The sequence below is a fragment of the Acyrthosiphon pisum genome, chromosome A1 (assembly GCF_005508785.2).
Source record: "Acyrthosiphon pisum isolate AL4f chromosome A1, pea_aphid_22Mar2018_4r6ur, whole genome shotgun sequence".
Classification (NCBI taxonomy): Eukaryota; Metazoa; Arthropoda; class Insecta; order Hemiptera; family Aphididae; genus Acyrthosiphon; species Acyrthosiphon pisum.
Window position 1 is genome coordinate 121,367,560 of NC_042494.1, and position 19,724 is coordinate 121,387,283.

General features: G+C 24.6%; 1 protein-coding gene across 1 annotated transcript; it reads left to right on the forward strand.

Annotated features, from left to right (window-relative positions):
* The first annotated feature begins 1,594 nt into the window (after nt 1-1,594).
* LOC100573634 (CUGBP Elav-like family member 3-B) lies at nt 1,595-18,544 on the forward strand. Its single transcript, XM_008186154.3, has 8 exons — nt 1,595-1,848; nt 12,906-13,040; nt 14,243-14,348; nt 14,417-14,590; nt 16,737-16,853; nt 16,963-17,016; nt 17,092-17,253; nt 17,605-18,544. Exons 2-8 carry the CDS (start codon nt 12,939-12,941, stop codon nt 17,724-17,726), a joined length of 837 nt encoding a protein of 278 aa, XP_008184376.2. The 5' UTR covers nt 1,595-1,848; nt 12,906-12,938; the 3' UTR covers nt 17,727-18,544.
* The last annotated feature ends 1,180 nt before the right edge of the window (nt 18,545-19,724 follow it).

The window sequence follows — 19,724 nt, forward strand, 5'->3', positions numbered from 1 at the left end:
AATTCATCCGGTAACGAGCACTGTTCAAAATTAGTTTGAATTCTGAGTAGAATGATGATTGTATTGCTTATACAAAGATGTGTGTTTTTAAAAACAAGTTTTTAAATCTAATAAACTAAATGTATTTTTGTATCTGAAAACACTTTTTATAACTGGAAAATGATTTAATATTCAATTATAATAAGAGTGGATATTAGTAGAAAAATTAAATTAGTTACAATTTAGAAGTAAAATAACTTGTACTATTCAATATAATCGAAGAAAGTGGAATTTGGGAGTACCTATTTACTCAAAACCAGTAAAAAAATCACAAAAATTGCCAACTAATTTTGTAGTTAAAAATTAATACAATATTTACCTAAATTCTTTTAACATTTTTAATTTAAATTTTGATAAAATTGAGTATACATACAAAACATAATGTTTTAGTCATTATGTTGTAATTGAAATAAATAAATTGTATATAATATGGACTTGAACCTTTTGGATGTTTGACATTACAGAAAGGTATTCTTATTTTATATTTACACAAAGAAAATGTCAAAATATTCTGACTAATTTTAAACTTATTTACCTATACCATCAAACTTTTTCACCATTATATTGTACGTCAGTATTGACTTTTAACTTAATAAGTTAATAACAATAATATAATAATAAGGTATTACAATATTGAAATAATTATTTTACAATAATAAGGTATAGTTTAGGGCAAAACATAGTTCAATCTGCGTATAAATCTGACAATAAAGTTAATTTAAAATAATACCTATAGTTTAAATAATTTATCCATAAAAATAGAGGGATACTTTTTTCTTATGTAATGATTCAACACATCCATTACAGTGATTTCCTTAATGACGTGTTACACTCGAAACCTATTACACAGCAGAGCGACTTCCCTGGTCTATATTTTAATGCGATTGATCACTGCTTTTAAATTCAAATTGATGGCACACCTCTGACACATACCTACCTATAACTGCAAAGTGACCTAATCAAAACAACCAGTAGCCCAGCTATATCTGACATAATATTGCGAATATTATACCTTTCATATGCAAATTGTGTCCGATTTTTCTTTTACATTAAAAAAAAACATCTTTATTTTCGATCGTAAAAACTTTGTGTTTGTAACAGATATCAAAACTCAAAAGAACCAATATGATGAAAAAAAAAAATAAATAATAAATAAATAAAAACTCGCAGTCAATAATATTAATAGGTATCGCGTACCGTTCGCGAACGTTCGTACGTTCAGCAAATAATATAAGTCGTATTGTTGTTTGGTAATTTTCGTTTTCGTATGCAAACTTATAACATTTTTATTATTATAAACGCCTTTGAAAAAATTCACGTGAATATATCATTATTATTATTATTATTAGTAGTAGTAGTAGTAGTATTATTATATAAACACAATAAATGTCAGAGAGTCGGACAAAATATTCTGTCAAAAGCAATTCCGGAATCAAAATCCAATTTTCCCGGTAACGGTTCCAGACGCTTTCCGTCCCCATGGAAACTAGTCATGCGTTTTATACATTGATGCAACAAAAAAAGTATTTTCGGAAACAACAGGCGTTTTTGGCACGCGCCACCAGCTACGCCACTCTCGGCAAACGGGCAGGACGCGCCGTAACTAGTGAAACGACAACTGCCATCGCGTCTACTTGTTGATTTTATCTACCACCTGCAGCACAATATACTTCTAATTTTTTTCTTCCTCTCTCTCCTCATCACTCCGCTCGCTTGAAAATCCAACGTCACGCATTTCAAACTAGAGAAGTGCGTCTCGTCGACACCGATTCGATTACCGAAAAACACGATTACTATTATACTATACAGGTAACTCGAATGCTGATAAATAATAAAAATATTTAGGTACAATTTATTGGCCGGCAGATTTCATAGAAATACATTATTTAGACGACCAAACATCTTATTAAGACACAATGCATGTATATTATAATGTTGTTATTATTATTTTTTAAATGTTTTCTATGAATTACCAATGTACATGATATTATTATTATACGTTTATTTTGTTTCGTTCCCAATTTCAAAAATACATACTGAATGTAATAATATAACAACAGGTATTTCGTAATATGTATTTAAACCGTTAACTGCACTATATTTTATTATATTACGTAGACATTTATTTCCTGTCCTGATCAATGATCAGGACCAATCAACCAAAATATGTGATCAGTTCAACATATTATATCGGTGAATTGATAATTTTAGAATTTATTTAACTTATATTATTGAGTATAATAATATAAGTATTATAATATGCATGCGCAATTTTGAGAAAACCAAATTATTTTTGGTATTATTAGTAAATATATTAGGTTACGTCCTTATATCAATGTCATAATGATAAATATTATTGGTAATGCATTAATTTATTATACATATATGTATTTTTTAAAAAAATGCAATTAATATAATATAAAATTGCATAAATATAATATATGATTCTAATACTGTCTTCAGTATTTATTTTTTTATGTTTAATAAAAAAAAATATTTTTATATTATATATGCACTGCTGTTTAATTGAAACTCCATATTATATTAAATAAAATTAACGATAATTTTCAAGAATATAATAATAATAATAATACTAATAAAATATTGTAATGAAATCCATTATATTGTTATTTTGGAAAATCTTCACTTACTCCATAAATCTATCATATGGTCTGAGAGATTGTTGTCCATAAAAATTATTACTTAAAAATATAGTTGAAATAAAATAAATTAATAGTTTAATACATAGAGTAAATTAAATATTATATAATTAAATAATTAGTACTTAATAAAAAAAAAAAAAAAATGAAAAAAAAATATTTTCGGAAATATTTTCTTCAACTCAACAATTTGAATTGAGTTAGTTGAAAAATTTAGAAAGTTATAATTTTCATGAATTCCATTTGTTAACTAATTTAACATGAAAAAATAACCGAGTAGGATTTTATTCTAAATATAGGATATAAGTCAGTTACTCGTTCAGTTTTAAGATTAAGTTAATGCTTGACTTTATACCTATTTTATTATTGCGAAAATCAAAAATGTACCTAGTTTAATATATTAAATATTGAATAAATTCGAATGCACTTGTTTAGTAACTTGTACTTGAAGAAATTCAAAACTGATAAAAACATATCAAATTTGGGAAACTTTACTCTGGCATGTAGTAGGTTTCGTGTACCTCGTCATTGAGCACTGTACTTAGAGAAGTCAATGTAATGTATGCGTTAGAATTTAAATTGTTATTCAATGTGCATACAAGTAAAGGAGATGACTCTAATTCTATGGATAGTTTATGTTATATAATTGTTAGGTATAGTGTTTTTTGATCCAGTAGGTTGTACAAATGTTTTCCAAAAATATCGAACATAACTTAATAAAACGTTTATTCAATACCTACCGACGCGCGACGTACCGTATATAATGGTACGAATAGGTTCGTAGTATAAATCGCTTAAACTTAGTCTAAATGTTTTAAATATTTCATTATTAACCGAAAATTATAACGAAATCAATCCTAGATGATTAATATTTTTTGAATTACAACAAAATAACTAAAATAGCTTGATAAAAAATCGTTATTCCTATAGTAATAATTATAGGGTTTGAAATTTTGAACATTGAATTTTGGAACGTTTATAAAAATTAAGAATGTATTTTCAATATTTAAATTTTTTTTTAACTGCTGTTAGAAAACTTTAAGAGAAACTTTGTATTACATTTTCAAGCTTTTTTCCCAAGAATAAAAATATGATCAACATTATTCAACTGAAAAAAAAACTGAGAACATTTCAATACTCTATAAATAGCTTAAAAAAAGATTCTATAAAATGCTATAATATGAGTATTTGCTATTTAGTTCATTTTTAAAGTATATTAAGGAATATTATTAACTGAATTATAGGTATAGAAAAAAAACCAATTCAACCGTTTTCCACTTGTTGTTGGTTTTTCCTAGTTATTAAAAAAGTAATGGAATATTCTAATTAATTATGCTGGCTTTTCCTATTCGAACATTTTTTAAACGTAGGTGATGAACTGTCAAATACATTGGAACAATTCTCGTTATTGATACGCTTCGACATTACACAATATTTACGTTTGTATTAATTTTTTTACAATAAATTATTTAAGTGTTATAGTTTTTATTTGTTCGTTTCCACTAAACTTTATAAGCAGTTTTAAATTTACTTTTAAGTATATTTTGTTTGCGGTGTACATAAAGTAATTAATGAATATATAGTTACCTACCAATATATTGTAGTAAGTAGGTAGGTACGTAGTTTATTTAATCCGTTCGGATTAATTATTACATACACATCGTATACAGATAATGTTTATTAGTTAACGTCTGAGTGGTGTTCTTCCCGGACATATTACATAGCGGATATTGATAATACAAGTACCTACCTATGTCTGATTATGTAAACAGAAATAGCTTCAAACTTCAAAGGGTTGCAGACAATATATCATCCACTGATTAAAAATTATCGTGAAGATAATATTGTTATCTATAATATTAATTAGTTTCTGGTAGTAGGTACCAAGTGAATAATAATAAAAAAAAAATTACTTTAATAAACAAAATAATAATTTCATAAAAGAATCTTTTTTTAAGCTATTTATAAATGATTGTAATGTTCACATTTTTTTTTTTTTTAGTTTGAATTATGTTGATCTTATCTTTGTTCCTTGGGCAAAAAGCTTGCAAATGTAATATAAAGTTTCTCTTAAAGTTTTATAACAGCAGTTAAAAAATAAAAAATATCGAAAATACATTCTTAATTTTTGTAAACGTTTGAAGTTCCAAAATTCGATATTCAACATTTCAACCCTATAATTAGTATAGGAATAATGATTTTTGGTTATTTTGGTTATTTTCTTGTAATTCAAAATATATTTACCATTTAAGATTGATATAATAAATCTATAATACATTAATTGAATACAATAATCATAAGAAGTGTCAGACATAAAATAACATTATAATAACAATACGTAATCAATAATTACAATTATTATAAGTTAAATATAAAGTATAGAATAGCTATATAATATAACATATCCACATAGGTATGTCATGTTTATACGTCATATTTATAATAAATGCATTTCTTAAAAATACCAATACATGTACCTATACAGTGACATAATTAAATTAAATTTCCTATAATATTAAATCTTAATACATTATATCAAAATGACCAAAAAGTGACTTGACACTCTTCTCATAACAACCGTCCAATTTTAATTAACGTTTTAGTCCTTTGTCATTTTGTTAAAACACAACTGTTAAAACACTCAACAGTCAACATAATTGACACATTTACGGATGAAGAAAAAAAGAAGAAAATAATCTGTTTTATTTACTTAGGGCTTACAGAAGTCACTGAAGAATTATATACCTAATATTATATCAGCAATTTTTATTATTATTTTTCTATAATTTATTTACCTTATCGTAATTATTATTACTAATTTGTCTATAATATCAAATGTATCTACAGCTATATTATATTATTACTTAATACTTTTAATCTATATACATTATACATATAAATTAGGTAAACATTTATAATTTATTATTAATAATATAAGTATAATATAATATTAATAAAGTATTACTACTTACCAATATAGTTAAAAATGAATAACAAAAAATATTAAATATTGAATTAAATTTAGAAGTATATATACTTGAGCTTTTACTATATTGTATTTTATTATACTCATAAAATATATTTCTTGATACTATAATAATACTATATTTAAAGTACAAACAAAATTATGAAAATATTTTCTTTTTTCCTTTATATGCATATTGTATATTATATATAACATAATATAATCAGTTTAAAGTTAAATCATTTTGCGTGCGCGTAACTGACGTATTAATGGAAAACAGTCAATATGAAAAAAATAGATAAAAAAAACATGAAATATATAACGTAAAATTTAATGCAATTTCTGTCATATTTTTTATTTTTCATTTTTTATAACGTATAGGTGTGTATGTATTTATTTTTTACATCAAACTGAAGTATAGTTAGCTAAAATATTTGTCAAAGGCTACAGGTGAAATATATTAAAGAAATAAATAAAGTCAAAGAGAGAAAATATATCGAAATGTACCCTACAAAGGTCTGTCAATTATGTTTCAAATTAATGGCATACCTTTTGGAAAAGGGTAAACGGGGATGGGAATCTAGTACCCATAGGTACTTACACTATAGCTAGTTCTGATTATTTGCATATATTTTTTTCTTCAAGATTTTATTTTTTAAGTCAATATTATTTGTGTCTAATGATACTTCTGGGTACCGAGTATAATATTATGTACATTTATAAATCAAATTTTTTACTTACAAATTATTTTAAAGTGCATTATTTAACAATAAATAATATATATATGACCGTCCCTCAATTTCGAAAATAATTTAAATTTACGGTGTTTCATCACATCTTATTTTGCTTGACATAATATTGAATCAATGTTTTTCTTATGGTGTATTTTTGAACGCAGGCGTTTTAAAATACGCTTTAGAAAAAGAAAGTGGGGAATATATATATTTTAAAGGTCCAATTATTGTGGTTGATATTTACAATCCGACAACAACGAAGAATTGTAACATATACAGACAACAATATTATTATAACAATCACAATAAGCGAAACACTATATTATATTATATTATGTTGTTAATCGAGAATCGCGATGTTGCCCGCTAACATTGCTTTTGATCTATATAATCACATTTTTAATTACTGCACCAATCTGCCGTCGCGGTACGTCGTGAAGTATCTGTACATTTTTTTCCTTGCATTTATCGGGACTAGTTTGATTATTTTACGCCCTTAAATAAAATAATACTTTTGCATACCTATTGTTAAATATTCAAACAATGTATCTATTAAATCCGATGATCATATATTTATTATCATTATCATGAAAAATAATAACGTTTTACTCTATAGTTATACAATAAAATAATATAGAATTTTTTTCACAACTTACGTTTTATTTTTTATTTGTCGAGTGTGATAAATAAAGTGGCTGTTATAAGTCACATACGTTTTTCAAAAAAAAAAAAAACAATAACTCCAATCTATATATTTTTTATTATTACCTTTTAGTTTTCATGAGCTTAATGGTTATAAAACCAAGAAACTTTGCAACTGTATTAATGACGGGTGATAAGTAATTCTACGAGATTTCTAAAATCATTGATGGTTGAGTTGTATTAATAATCGTTAAAACTTAAAACCAATTAGGCAATTTATCTAAGCCAATATATAGCGCGTAGATGTAATATTAATTATATATTCTCTATGGCTGTTTTGTATTTAAGCTAAATTGTATCGTACATTATTAAATCTTTAATGGGTATTATACTATTATTTCAGTTATTTTCAATTGCACATTTCATGATTTCTTTTCCGGTTTAGTATGAATTATATATTGGCAATTTTAAATGCATAAAAATATAATGAATATGCTTGTATGAATCCAATATCCATACACATTTTACTGTATAGTTAATAATAAAAAAAAAAATATATAGTTAACAGATTTTTAATTTCATTTAAACTTGTATTTATTATCTACCTTATAAATAATAGCAATTGGTACTGTATATTTTTTTAAGGCATCTATTAGACATTTTTCATTTCTAGTGTTTCAAGAGAATTTAAAAATCAAAATTACAAACGTCTAAAATGTTTGCAAAAATAAAAACACAGAATATATTTGCTTTATCCTTTTATTCTTTTAATTTCGTTATCTATACATATATTCTTAAATATTTCATCATTTTATAGTCCAAGCAGAGTAAGAGAACTATTGAGTAATGGTTTTATAGCTATATGCATATATACCTCAGAAAAATCGAGTTTTGGAAAAGAAAAAAAGCTTCATAAGTTTGTAACGCTCGTTATCGAGTTAATTGATTAAAAATGAACACATTTGATTGTTTTCCAACAGCATTAAAATTATTAGAATAGTTGAAATTATATAATATTATAGTTAGGTGCCTGGATTTAACGATTCTTAGCTGTATATTAAAAACATGGCAATAATCTTACAAAATATATAAAGTACTTTGTTTATTATATATTATTATATTTTAGAGTAGGTAGTTGTTGAATTGGAAACATATACACATTTCATTAATTACTCAGGAGATAATTATGTTTTCAATTTATTGTATGTACAATATTCATAAGACTAACTTTTTCCTTGAATTAATAAATATATATTTCAATTTTAAAATACATGTGATATCATAAGTTAAAATGTTGAAAGTTTTCTTCCATAGTAAAGTTTGCTTTACAGAAACTCATAGAATGGATTAAAGTCACATCGAACATTTTATTCAGATAGAAGGTAATAAACGTACCTATAATACATGACTGGTTTGAGAAAAATGCAGTCTTCCAATTTGCGTGAATGAAATGACTGTTAATTATATTTGACTTGCAAAAAATATATTAGAAAAGTCTTGACTTTTAATATTTGATTCATTTTAAAATAAAAAATATTTATTTTGTTATTTATTAACTCTATTTGAACTTGTTTGATAACATTATAAATCGTTATTGATTAATGTAATTACACACCATAACAGCTATAGGGTATAGAATATAGATAGGTATATCATTTGAAAATAATGATATACATTTTAAAATATTAGTTTATATTGTATCAATGAAATATTTAAATTATAGTTTATTAATTTATTTTGTTATTTAATTTCTACAAATAGCATAATTAAATTATAAATTAGTATTATCCATATTGTGATAATAAATGTGCTGCATATTAAATAGTATGAGCTAGACCACGATCAGTTCAAATAAAAGAGGCAAGCTGGATATATTAAAAATACCTTAGACAGTTAAGCACTTGTTTTGCATCGCTCACCTTGGCACAGGATAGTGATGATAATTAGATTTGATGTTAGTATTTTAATCTAATATTTAAATGTGTCAAAAAACTCTATCTTTTTACAATGTTACAATACAAATATTACAAATAACTCATAGAGATAATATATTTTTTATTAATTGTCTGGTACACTGGTATCAGCAGCTTCGTGGTCGTCTAGAAAGATATTTTGAGTTTGCCGTCTTATGGGTTATTCTTGAGAGATTTTTGCCGATTTTGAAGTAGAGAGCTCTTTCAGTTTTATTTAGTCTGTCGTGAAAGTTTTTAAATTGATTTGTTATCCATGTTGATAGCTAGGGTAATCCCGTTTCGTTGTGTTTATTTCACACGAACCGAGGAGTTTTTAATGTTACTCTCAATAATTCATTTTGGAAAGTTTTTTAGTTTTTTGTTTTTTAATTTTTGTTTAAATTTCAAAAAAATTTGAGTGTTCATAGAGGAGAAAACCACATAATTTTAAAATCAATATTTTTTTAAGAGCTAGCATTAATATTATAAATATATATTATGCTGTTATTATTTGCTAAGAATAGGTATCGCCGGAGGTATCGCCATATTTATTGGAAAATGGATTTATTCTTTTTATTAACAATGCATTTTGTTAAATTTAACCAATTATATCAATAGTATTTTTGTAATTTTCCCCTTAATGAGTATTGATTGAAAAATATCTATTGACTATTTTAATATAATATTAATAAGTATAGTATACCTAATTGGGTTTTATAATGTCTGTTTAATTGAATATTTAACCGTTATTCATTTATAATTTTTACAAATCCACATAATGTTGATTTTATTTAGTTTTTAGTTTACACTTTCATATAATTTGTGCATGGAAACTTCTACATAGAAATGAAAATAAGGTTTAAATTAATTAAACGTGTGTTTTATCGAATAACAACCAAAACTCAATTATTTTCAAGTACCTACCTATCCCACCTATTATTTATATTTCAATTTAATTTATAATATACACACTTCAAATTGAATATAAAAGAATTTATAAAAATACGATATCTTATTCTAATATTTATTTAAAATTAGTGTAATATTATCTATACAAACTACAGTTAAACATGTACACATGTTATATGATATTGCACATGATATAAGTTCATATATAGAACATATGGGGAAGTAATACTTTATACTAACCCAGTCCCCCCTCAGTTTCAATACCACACAAAAAAAAAGGGCTTATAGTTATTTGTCGGACTTTAAGACATTACATTTCATTAGTTATTTTTAATCTTGTTTATATTGGTTTGTTCATTAATCTTAAAAATTGTTTTAATATATCTGTACCTATACGATTTTAAAAATATAAACCTATTATTTACCCATTTTTATTTCTATATATGTTAAAAATCAATATAATTAAAAATATATAAGTTTTTATACATGTTATTGAAAACATATTTAAATTTGACAATCACATATAAACATCATATATAAGTAACGCATAGAAGAAGTATAACTAATTTATCATCATTGAACAATTTTGTTCTCATAATACTATTACTATGTAATAATCCTTATGTCAGATCCCGTTTTAACTTTTAAGTGAAGTAGACTTATGATTAAAACTATCAACAACAGTTATATAAATATGGATGGATATTGTTGAGAACATTTGAGAATATTGCAATAGTTTGTATTAGAGCGTGTTTTTTCATATACATTGTTATTTATAGATATTTAAATTATTTAAAATTTCACACAGTGAACCAAAACTATAGAGGAAAAGACATTATTTTGTTATTAAAATATTTCTAATAATCTGAATATTTGTAAAAATGAAAAAGCTGAGCCCGGGAACTATATGATTGTTATAATAATGGCAAAGACCAATATTGGCAAGTTATAATACAATTAAAAAAAAAATTAAATGGGAATTTATTAATACAACATTTATGTTGATACATCAATAGAAAATCGGATTTGGGTATGTAAACAATTATTATTATTTGAGTTTATGGATTAACTTGCTTCAAAAGCCACATACGTCATCAAAGGGAAATAATTGCATCTTATGTTGAAATCTTGGATTCAAATTGCAATCAACTGTAGCAGACAAGATTACAGTGTAAAATTATCACAAGACTTAAGGAATAGTCCTATATGTTTTAAAACTAGGGTCTTGTCGTTATTAATTGGCCAAAAATATTTAAGATACATACTATTTTGACATAGTTTTATAGTTGGGTATTTATATAATATAATATATATTATGATAAAAAAGTGATTCAAGTATTTAACAGTTATTGGTGTGTTAATTAAAGGGTACCAGAAGTTAATATTTCACTCATATATAGACAAAATATTAGCTATACAGTAACTAAAAAAATAATAATAATAGTAATAATAATAATAATTATTATTATTATTGCTATTATTATTATTATAACTAATATTGCACGATGAATACCGCCACTGGGAGACCTCTTCACTCTTTTATATTCATGTCATTTATTATCATTTTATAAATTAGGCTTATTGTTCAACTCTTTTATCAGAAGGCCTAATTAATTTTATTAAAAAATATGTATTCATAGTTATGATGGAAATGTAAAACAAATGGGTAGATGGATGCTTTTATGGAGTAAATCATCAATTATCCACAGTAATTTTAAACGGAATTTCTTAAAAACTATTTTGAATTTCACCAATACCATAAATCATATAATATATCTTAAAAGTAATTGAGATTATAATAATATGTAGGTATTAATATTTGTTAAGTACGTGTTAAGTACGTCTAGCAAGAAATAAAAAGTCTGAGGCACTCGGGGACTGCCGCGGTAAAGCTATTGCATAGCAATTTTGTAGCTATGTATCATGTAATTATGACTATATTTATTTTTGTATGACATTAATTCAAGTTTTTTTGTTGATAATGGTAGATAAACACCGTACGGAAATATTTTATTTGAGACTTTTTTGCTTAGCAACTGGTTAGACTGTAAATAACGAAAATAATAATAACATCTTACGGTCACGCTTTTCCGTTACGAAAAATGTTTTTTCAGTCACCACGCCGGGCCCGCGATAAAAGCTATAAAATAGCTTAAAAAATAACTTATAAAAATAATCACTGAATAGTATAAAATATTTTTTAACATAAAACATCAATAGAGATTTTACTAATAAGTAATAATAGGTATATAATAAAAATAATTTTTATATTGTAATATATATGAGATATATCATTACAAATTTCAATAAATGTATAACATAATTATTCTATACTGAAGAATTTTATTCCTAAATTGAAATGTTGTTTGGTGCATAAAAGTTAACAATATATTACTAGTATTGTTTTATTTAAGTAAATGTAGGTACCTATGTGCGCGTGTGAATAACAATTATTAAAATATAATTAAGAAGTATTTTATTTTTAACTATTAAGTATTCATAGATAAAAAGCTTTTAATTCACAATTCTTTTAAAATAAATTACCGATTTTTTAACTTAATTCATAGATTTCAAAATCAATATTTTGTTTTTAAAAAAAAAAACTTTTAGCAAAAACAAAATAATTATAGGTATACTTATTATATGTGTATTTAAATTATATGGTAAAGGTAGTGTCTTAATATATTATATCAAAGAAAGATATTTTAAAACAATTATGAAGAAAACTCATCTTTTCATTTTTGTTTCAAATAACTTTTAAAAATAAAAATAATAAAATAACAAAACAGTTTTTGTGTATATTATATTAATTAGGTAATTCGATGTGCGTTTTAAATTTTAATAATATGTAAATAACACCGAATTAAACTTTATCATAATATAATTAGTATATTACCTGATATAATTTTAATAAATGTAAAGTTATATTATATACGTCGGTAATCATTAATCAACAACAAATACATTTAGGGAAATTTGAATTGTAAAACAAAGTTTATTTCAGATAGCAGAGAAGAGTCATTAACAAATTGTAAAAATGCACAATTTAGCTCATAATGTTCCAGTGTTGAACTCACCATCATCGTTTGTGTATAATCAATTCGGAACTTATGGAACAACTTATAACCAAGTTTGTCAGGTATGTGCTTGAAAATATGTAATTAAATTTTATATTTTTTAAATAATAAAATTTATACTATTCGACATACTACCTATGTATATGACGTATTCGACATTAGGTACACAGTTTTCTCACTACTCAGTCGGTATAGGTACTATATTATTTTTGTTAAAGTTATTTAAGTTTATAATTACGACATATTATATCTACTATTTCAGTATTGGTTGTAAGTTTTGAATACCTATTATTAGATGAACATATTATATCTACCATGATACAATGAGCCTATATATTTTTTTAATATTTCTATATACGCTCTTAATATAAAATTATTAGGTACCAACATGTAAAAGGTACAATTTATTTTTGTAAACAACATTAAGAAAAAAAAAATTAAGTATCATACACTTTAAAATTATGAATTCATTTTTTTATAACAATTTATTTTTATTTATGAATACATATTACTGCATGGAATGATATTTATTGTGCTCTATACTCACTCGTATCTGTATACAGATGTTGATAGTGACAGTTGAAAAATAGATATTATTTGTTGTTAATCGTTATTAAATATAGCTAAATAAAATAAAATTTGCATTCTTATAAAAACCAACCATAAAAAATAATTGGCTATTTTCAAACTGAATTCTAAATCAAAATACTTAAAAAACAGAATATATAAATATTGTATACAGCTTCAATCAAGGCTGAAACTGTAAAATCAGTTGTTTCTATCTTGCACATGTGCACGCGCAATTATGATATTATAATCCTGGTATAAAAATTAACAAGACAAACAGTGTATGCGATTTCCTGGCAACTTTTTTTAATAATTAAACTTCAAAAAGTTGAAAAAGAAGTAATTTATACTTTTTAATATTTTGATACTTTAAAATCCCTCGAGTATAGTAAAAATATAGTATTTATTATTATATTAATATTATCTCAACATCAATATCCGAGGAATATACGGACAGCGATAATTTTCAATATATTTATTAAACTGTACTCTACGTGAATAATACGGAGTCAACTTGTGTTACCTACTGACTTACTGTTGTATCACATCTTGACTTCCGAGTAAAAATAAATATAATAATAAATTAAGACAAATTTAATATGATGTTAGAGTAAATTTTAATTAAATTAAACACGTAAAATAAAATTGCTTATATATTTTATAACGTACCTAATACAATATTTTTTTTTATAAACAGTCCTCATTAATAGCGACAGTCCAACCTCCACCGTCTGTGTCTACTTATATTAACTCGATGGTTACCGCTCAAACAATTACAACACCAGTCGTTTCCTCAATCAACAGTAAGAATTCATGTTCTACATTTCATAATTGCATAATATTGATTGCCATTTTTTTATTACCATTACAGCTCAAATTGTGGATAGTCGCAATGTTTTGTCTAATATACCGTCGCCGACCATACCGATGTTTTCAATTAACAGTCGTCCAAACACATCAACCAGAGAACAGCTTTCGAATACTAGAACCACCAATCCAATTTTGTTTAATAATTCATCTATGCAACAACAGTCATTTTCCACTCGTAAATATTAATTATATTTTTAATTTTTTTTCAAACCGTTTCAAAATTTAACCTTCATAACAGTTTTTTAGTTAACCAACTTAATTTCTTAAGAAATACTTTTTGTCAAATTTAAAAAATGATCGCTAACCATGATGAGTAATGTCATATAATACATACCTAGGCAATTTATTGAGATAATATAAAGTTACTATTTTTGAGTAATTATTACCGATGTGGCAGTGTCTAATGTTTTAATGTGTAGGTACCTAGTCTATGAAGGAAATAGAAGCCTATGAAACATTTAGAGCACCATTTCTATCATCCGATAATGAATAAGTACATATAAAAAATAAAATTATGCTGATGCCTGGTTAGTTCAATAGGATTAACTATACACAATTTATATTATTCATTCAATATGCCTTTTATTCCACGTCGTTGTTTTACTGTAGTGCTTATGATTATGCAGGTATTATATTGAAGGCTATATTGACATTTAATATTCACATTATAATGATAACATTTCAAAATATATTTATTAGTTATGTATTTGTAAAGTCCATGATAATACATCGTGAAAATCTTACAAGAATGATATTAGTCATAAAATATCCAACTAAAACTTTAATTTCTATTCTATTTTAAACTTATAACTATCATATCGACGCCCCCAACGAAAAAGGACGTAACTCACTTTTACGATTTTTTTTTTTTTCAAAGTGGTGTTACTGTTTTTCTGGTTGTCCGGCGACGCTGATTGTTGTATTTAATCAAACAAAGACGTTATGAACAATAAGATTGAGTTACTACCATCTTCGTCGGAAATCCAGTAACACCAGTAAAACAACTTTGAAAAAAAAAAAAAATATTGTAAAAGTGAGTTACGTCTTTTTTCGTTGGGGGCGTCGATATATTATTATGGCTTTAGGTATGTGCAGTTTTTAATATTTTCTATTTTTTAAAAAAAGTTTTAAATTATTTTTAAAAACATATTATTTTCTTTATGACAATCTATTAATCTAATAACTGTCACTAGATCGATGCATGGCTCTGTAAAGGATTATAAAAAAAATATTGGACTTTCGTGTTTTAATATTCCAGCATAACATGTTAATACCATAATTTGACAAACCTAAGAAATAGACCATAATATAATTATGTTGTCTTATAATATACTTGTCTTAGAATCTAAAATGATTAATAAATATAAGAAAATCCTGAAATAGTTTCCTCGTTTGGTAAGCCACTGTTTTTGCCTTCGAGCGAGTCTTTCGAGTGTCAGTAGGTATTATAAAGATACATCATATAATATATACCTTTATACGGTTTAAGCCAAATGTCTTAGTTTATTTTATTTGAAAATAGTTATAAATGGAATTGTTTTTGAAGTTTTTTCATTTTGTAGAAAATATAATGGAACAAACACTAAATATAGTGAATTTGTTTTTTTAAAGTGTATTTTATTTCACATTAAACATAATTTGAATCTTCTATAATTTTTAGAACTATTAGTCATTTATTCAATACTCGTAGAATAGTCATGACTCATGACATACTTTATGTTAGATTGATACAAATACTTCGTTCCAAGTCTAAATACAAAATTTAGCTTCTACCCCCTGAGTCTACAATTTATATTAATAATTTAAAACAAAAGTTGATTGAAAAATAAATCTAGCGATTTTAAAATTGAGTAAACTTTGGTTTATTGGATTATTATACATTTTTGAGTTTTGACATTCCACGATTTACTTTTTCATTAATTCTGTGGCTGGACTATCGGACGTGTTAAGCAAGCATTTAAAATCCCCTCTTTTCGTTGACATCTGCAAAATAATAATTGGAAGAGAAGTAAAATATACTCAACGCTTCTGCAGTCAAAAGACAATATTATATAATTTGTTTATAGTGCAATGGTGGTTCTGAATTATAGGTACTCATGTTGTCGTACATTTAGTTTTCTCTAAATAATTTTCATTTAGTCATTTCCAATCATTGCCAATCCATATCACATGTGGCTTTACGGGTTGTCAATGGTTATCATATAATATATTTATCTCTAGTATATTATATACGTTGTAAATAATAAAAATAAATTAAATTTCCCACAATACGTTTGTATAAAACCAATGATAATTAATAATACAAACATAATTTCAAATAGATCATGCTATATTAGCAGAGTCTCTTCAATTATCAATACCACCGCATCAAAACAGAATAATTTCATCAAACAGAGATCCGACCACGTTTAATAATGTTTCAACACTTCATCGTATAGGTATGGTAATCATTATTTAGAAATTAATCAATGTAATACTCGAAATATAATTTTTATAATAATATAATCACTACATTATACACTATAATTTATTTTATAATTATTTTAGTCCCTTACCAAGCGGTATTTAATCAATTTTCAGCTGCAATACCAAATACTCCTCGTAAGTTTTTTTCTGAATCATATTGTAATACAATTGTAGATTTTAATATGTTGTTTTCACATTTTTTTTTTTTAGGACACAATATCACTTTTGGACCTGAAGGCAGTAATTTGTTTATATACCATTTACCACAAGAGTTTAGTGACAACGAACTCACCCATATGTTTATGCCATTCGGTCAAGTGCTGAGCTCAAAAGTGTACATAGATAGGGAAACAAATCAAAGCAAATGTTTCGGTAAGTATATTTCTACGAATTATTTTACGACAAACATTAGTAGCTATTAAAGTTATTGAACATGCGTTTAATTATTACTAAAGTTAAATGGAAAGATTTACTACATACATATTTAATTAAAAAAAGATTCATACCAGCAGAAAATTAAAATTTAAAACAATGCATAATTTATTATTTGTTAATTCAAATTCGTTATAACTTATTATATTAAAAATAAAATGATCATTTACCAAACTGTAAATATGAAATTATGCATAAATATTTTAACGTATTATTTGACTATTAAAAAATGTTTTTGAACTTTTACAGTTAGGATTGAATAATACATTTTTAAAACATTTTTCGTAACAGGTTTTGTGTCATTCGATAATCTCAACAAGTGCACAAACTGCCATTCAAGTAATGAATGGTTTTCAGATCTGCCAGAAGAGATTAAAAGTACAATTAAAACGCCCAAAGGAAAAAAATTCTAGTAGAATTTATTTTTGAATGTGATTGATTTATCAAATTTGAACGATCTTACGCATTTAATTTGATGTATGAAACTAGTCAGTATAGTAGTATACCGTAAAATTAATACAACACTATTATTAAATTCTCTAAGGTAAACATTTTTATAAATGTATTATTCTGAGCTAAAAGCGAGCTAAATTTAAATAAAATACAGATTTCATTAGGACTATTAATATAAATTATTTCAAAATATCAACTTAACAAAACGTATCAAATAGGTACACAACAAGTAATTATGTAGGTACCTAAATTATGTAACTTAATTTTAATCAAGCCATTTTTATGGTTTCATACAATCATTGCAAGTGGTAGGTAATAATTCGATTTGCACAGAAACAGAAAACTGTTCGTAATAATATTATTAGTGACGCACTCTACTTTTTTTAAACACACAACAACGAATTTGTTTTTTATTTTCAAAATTTAATTAGTTAGGCTGTAACTTATATCTTATATCTAATAATAGCTACTGAAAAACAAAAATATTAATTCATATAATAACTAAAACCTACCTATTAAAATTGTTATTTTACAACTAAGAATTAAGTACTTGCATTATTCTATAATTCTGTATAATGTTAGAATGCGATAAAAATAAAATACTGCTTTACTGACAAAACATGACAATATCATCAACAGATTTTCTATGATAAACATAAACCTATTCGAAATATGACAATAAAATACCTGGATAATACAAAGATAACCTAACTTAAATTAAATCAAAAAATATTGTAGTATAAAAGGTTAAAATAATATGATTTACCGTTTGGGGTATTTAAATATTTCTTTATGCAGTCAAAGGATATTTAACTAATTTACCAACCTAAAATAAACCATAAAACAATATTTCTTTAATTTTTCATGTTTATGCTCATTTTTACATCAATGCGCATGAAATTATTAAAATTAAAATTTGATTCTGAATAAAAAGATGTTTTTAAAAGTATTAATAGGTAGGTACAGATATTTAGTAGATAATTAGATTTAAATAATGACTTAATATTTTAGATAATTTTTGTTCGACGCAACTCATACGATTTAAACAAAATACTTTTGGTGCCTACGACTTACCTATTCAGTTATATAGACATAGATGTACTCATATGATGTAATTCAAGTTTTATAGTATTTAAAATTATTATAATTGTATGAGCATCATATTAATTATATATAACCGAATATTGAAAAATAATAATACATTTTATAAAAACAATTTAACAACATTTTAAATATATAATCAATTACCCATACTTAATTAAATTGAAATACCCATAGGTAATCGATTTAAATATTACCATGAATAAGGCATAATAAATACACAATGTTCTTATAATTGTATATAGATTTGAACTTGGTAAACATTAATAATTTAACCGTACTTTAAACTGCAAATGAAATATAATATAAACGTTAAACGAAATTAAAATTAAAAGGTGTGTTTGGTTTTAAAATTTATATAAGTACCTATACTTAAAATAAAATTACATTTTGTTAATTGATTTAAGTTCTTTCTTTCAAAAAAATGCCTATAAATTATCGAATGTCAATATTTATAGGTTGTAATTTGTATTAAATAATATCTACGGTGTACACTCAAACTTTAAGTACTTAGGTACATACATATACTTGTCCAGAAGGCAGACAAAATTTAAAATGTATTTTAATTTGCAATTATATTTTCTTTATACTGTTATCAACTTTTAATATTCTATTCGTATTAATGTATTATGGAACATATTAAAATAACTATAAATTGCCGGCACATCTACATCAGAATAACATAGTGAATACCCTCTAACGACGTAGATTGATATTTATGAACAACGTTTATCTTTAAGCCCAGATAGTATGCTCAACATATCTACTTATCTATGAAAACAATTAATATTGAAGATTTTAACTCACAGGGTATCGATTAATTTAATGTGTCAACTTAATATTTTCGCATTTATTTC

Coding starts and splice junctions, on each gene's coding strand:
- LOC100573634 (XM_008186154.3), top strand. CDS start 12,939: ATGCACAATTTAGCTCATAATGTTCCAGTGTTGAACTCACCATCATCG. Junction 13,041..14,242: donor CTTATAACCAAGTTTGTCAG/GTATGTGCTTGA, acceptor TTTTATAAACAG/TCCTCATTAATAGCGACAGT. Junction 17,254..17,604: donor AAATCAAAGCAAATGTTTCG/GTAAGTATATTT, acceptor TTTTCGTAACAG/GTTTTGTGTCATTCGATAAT.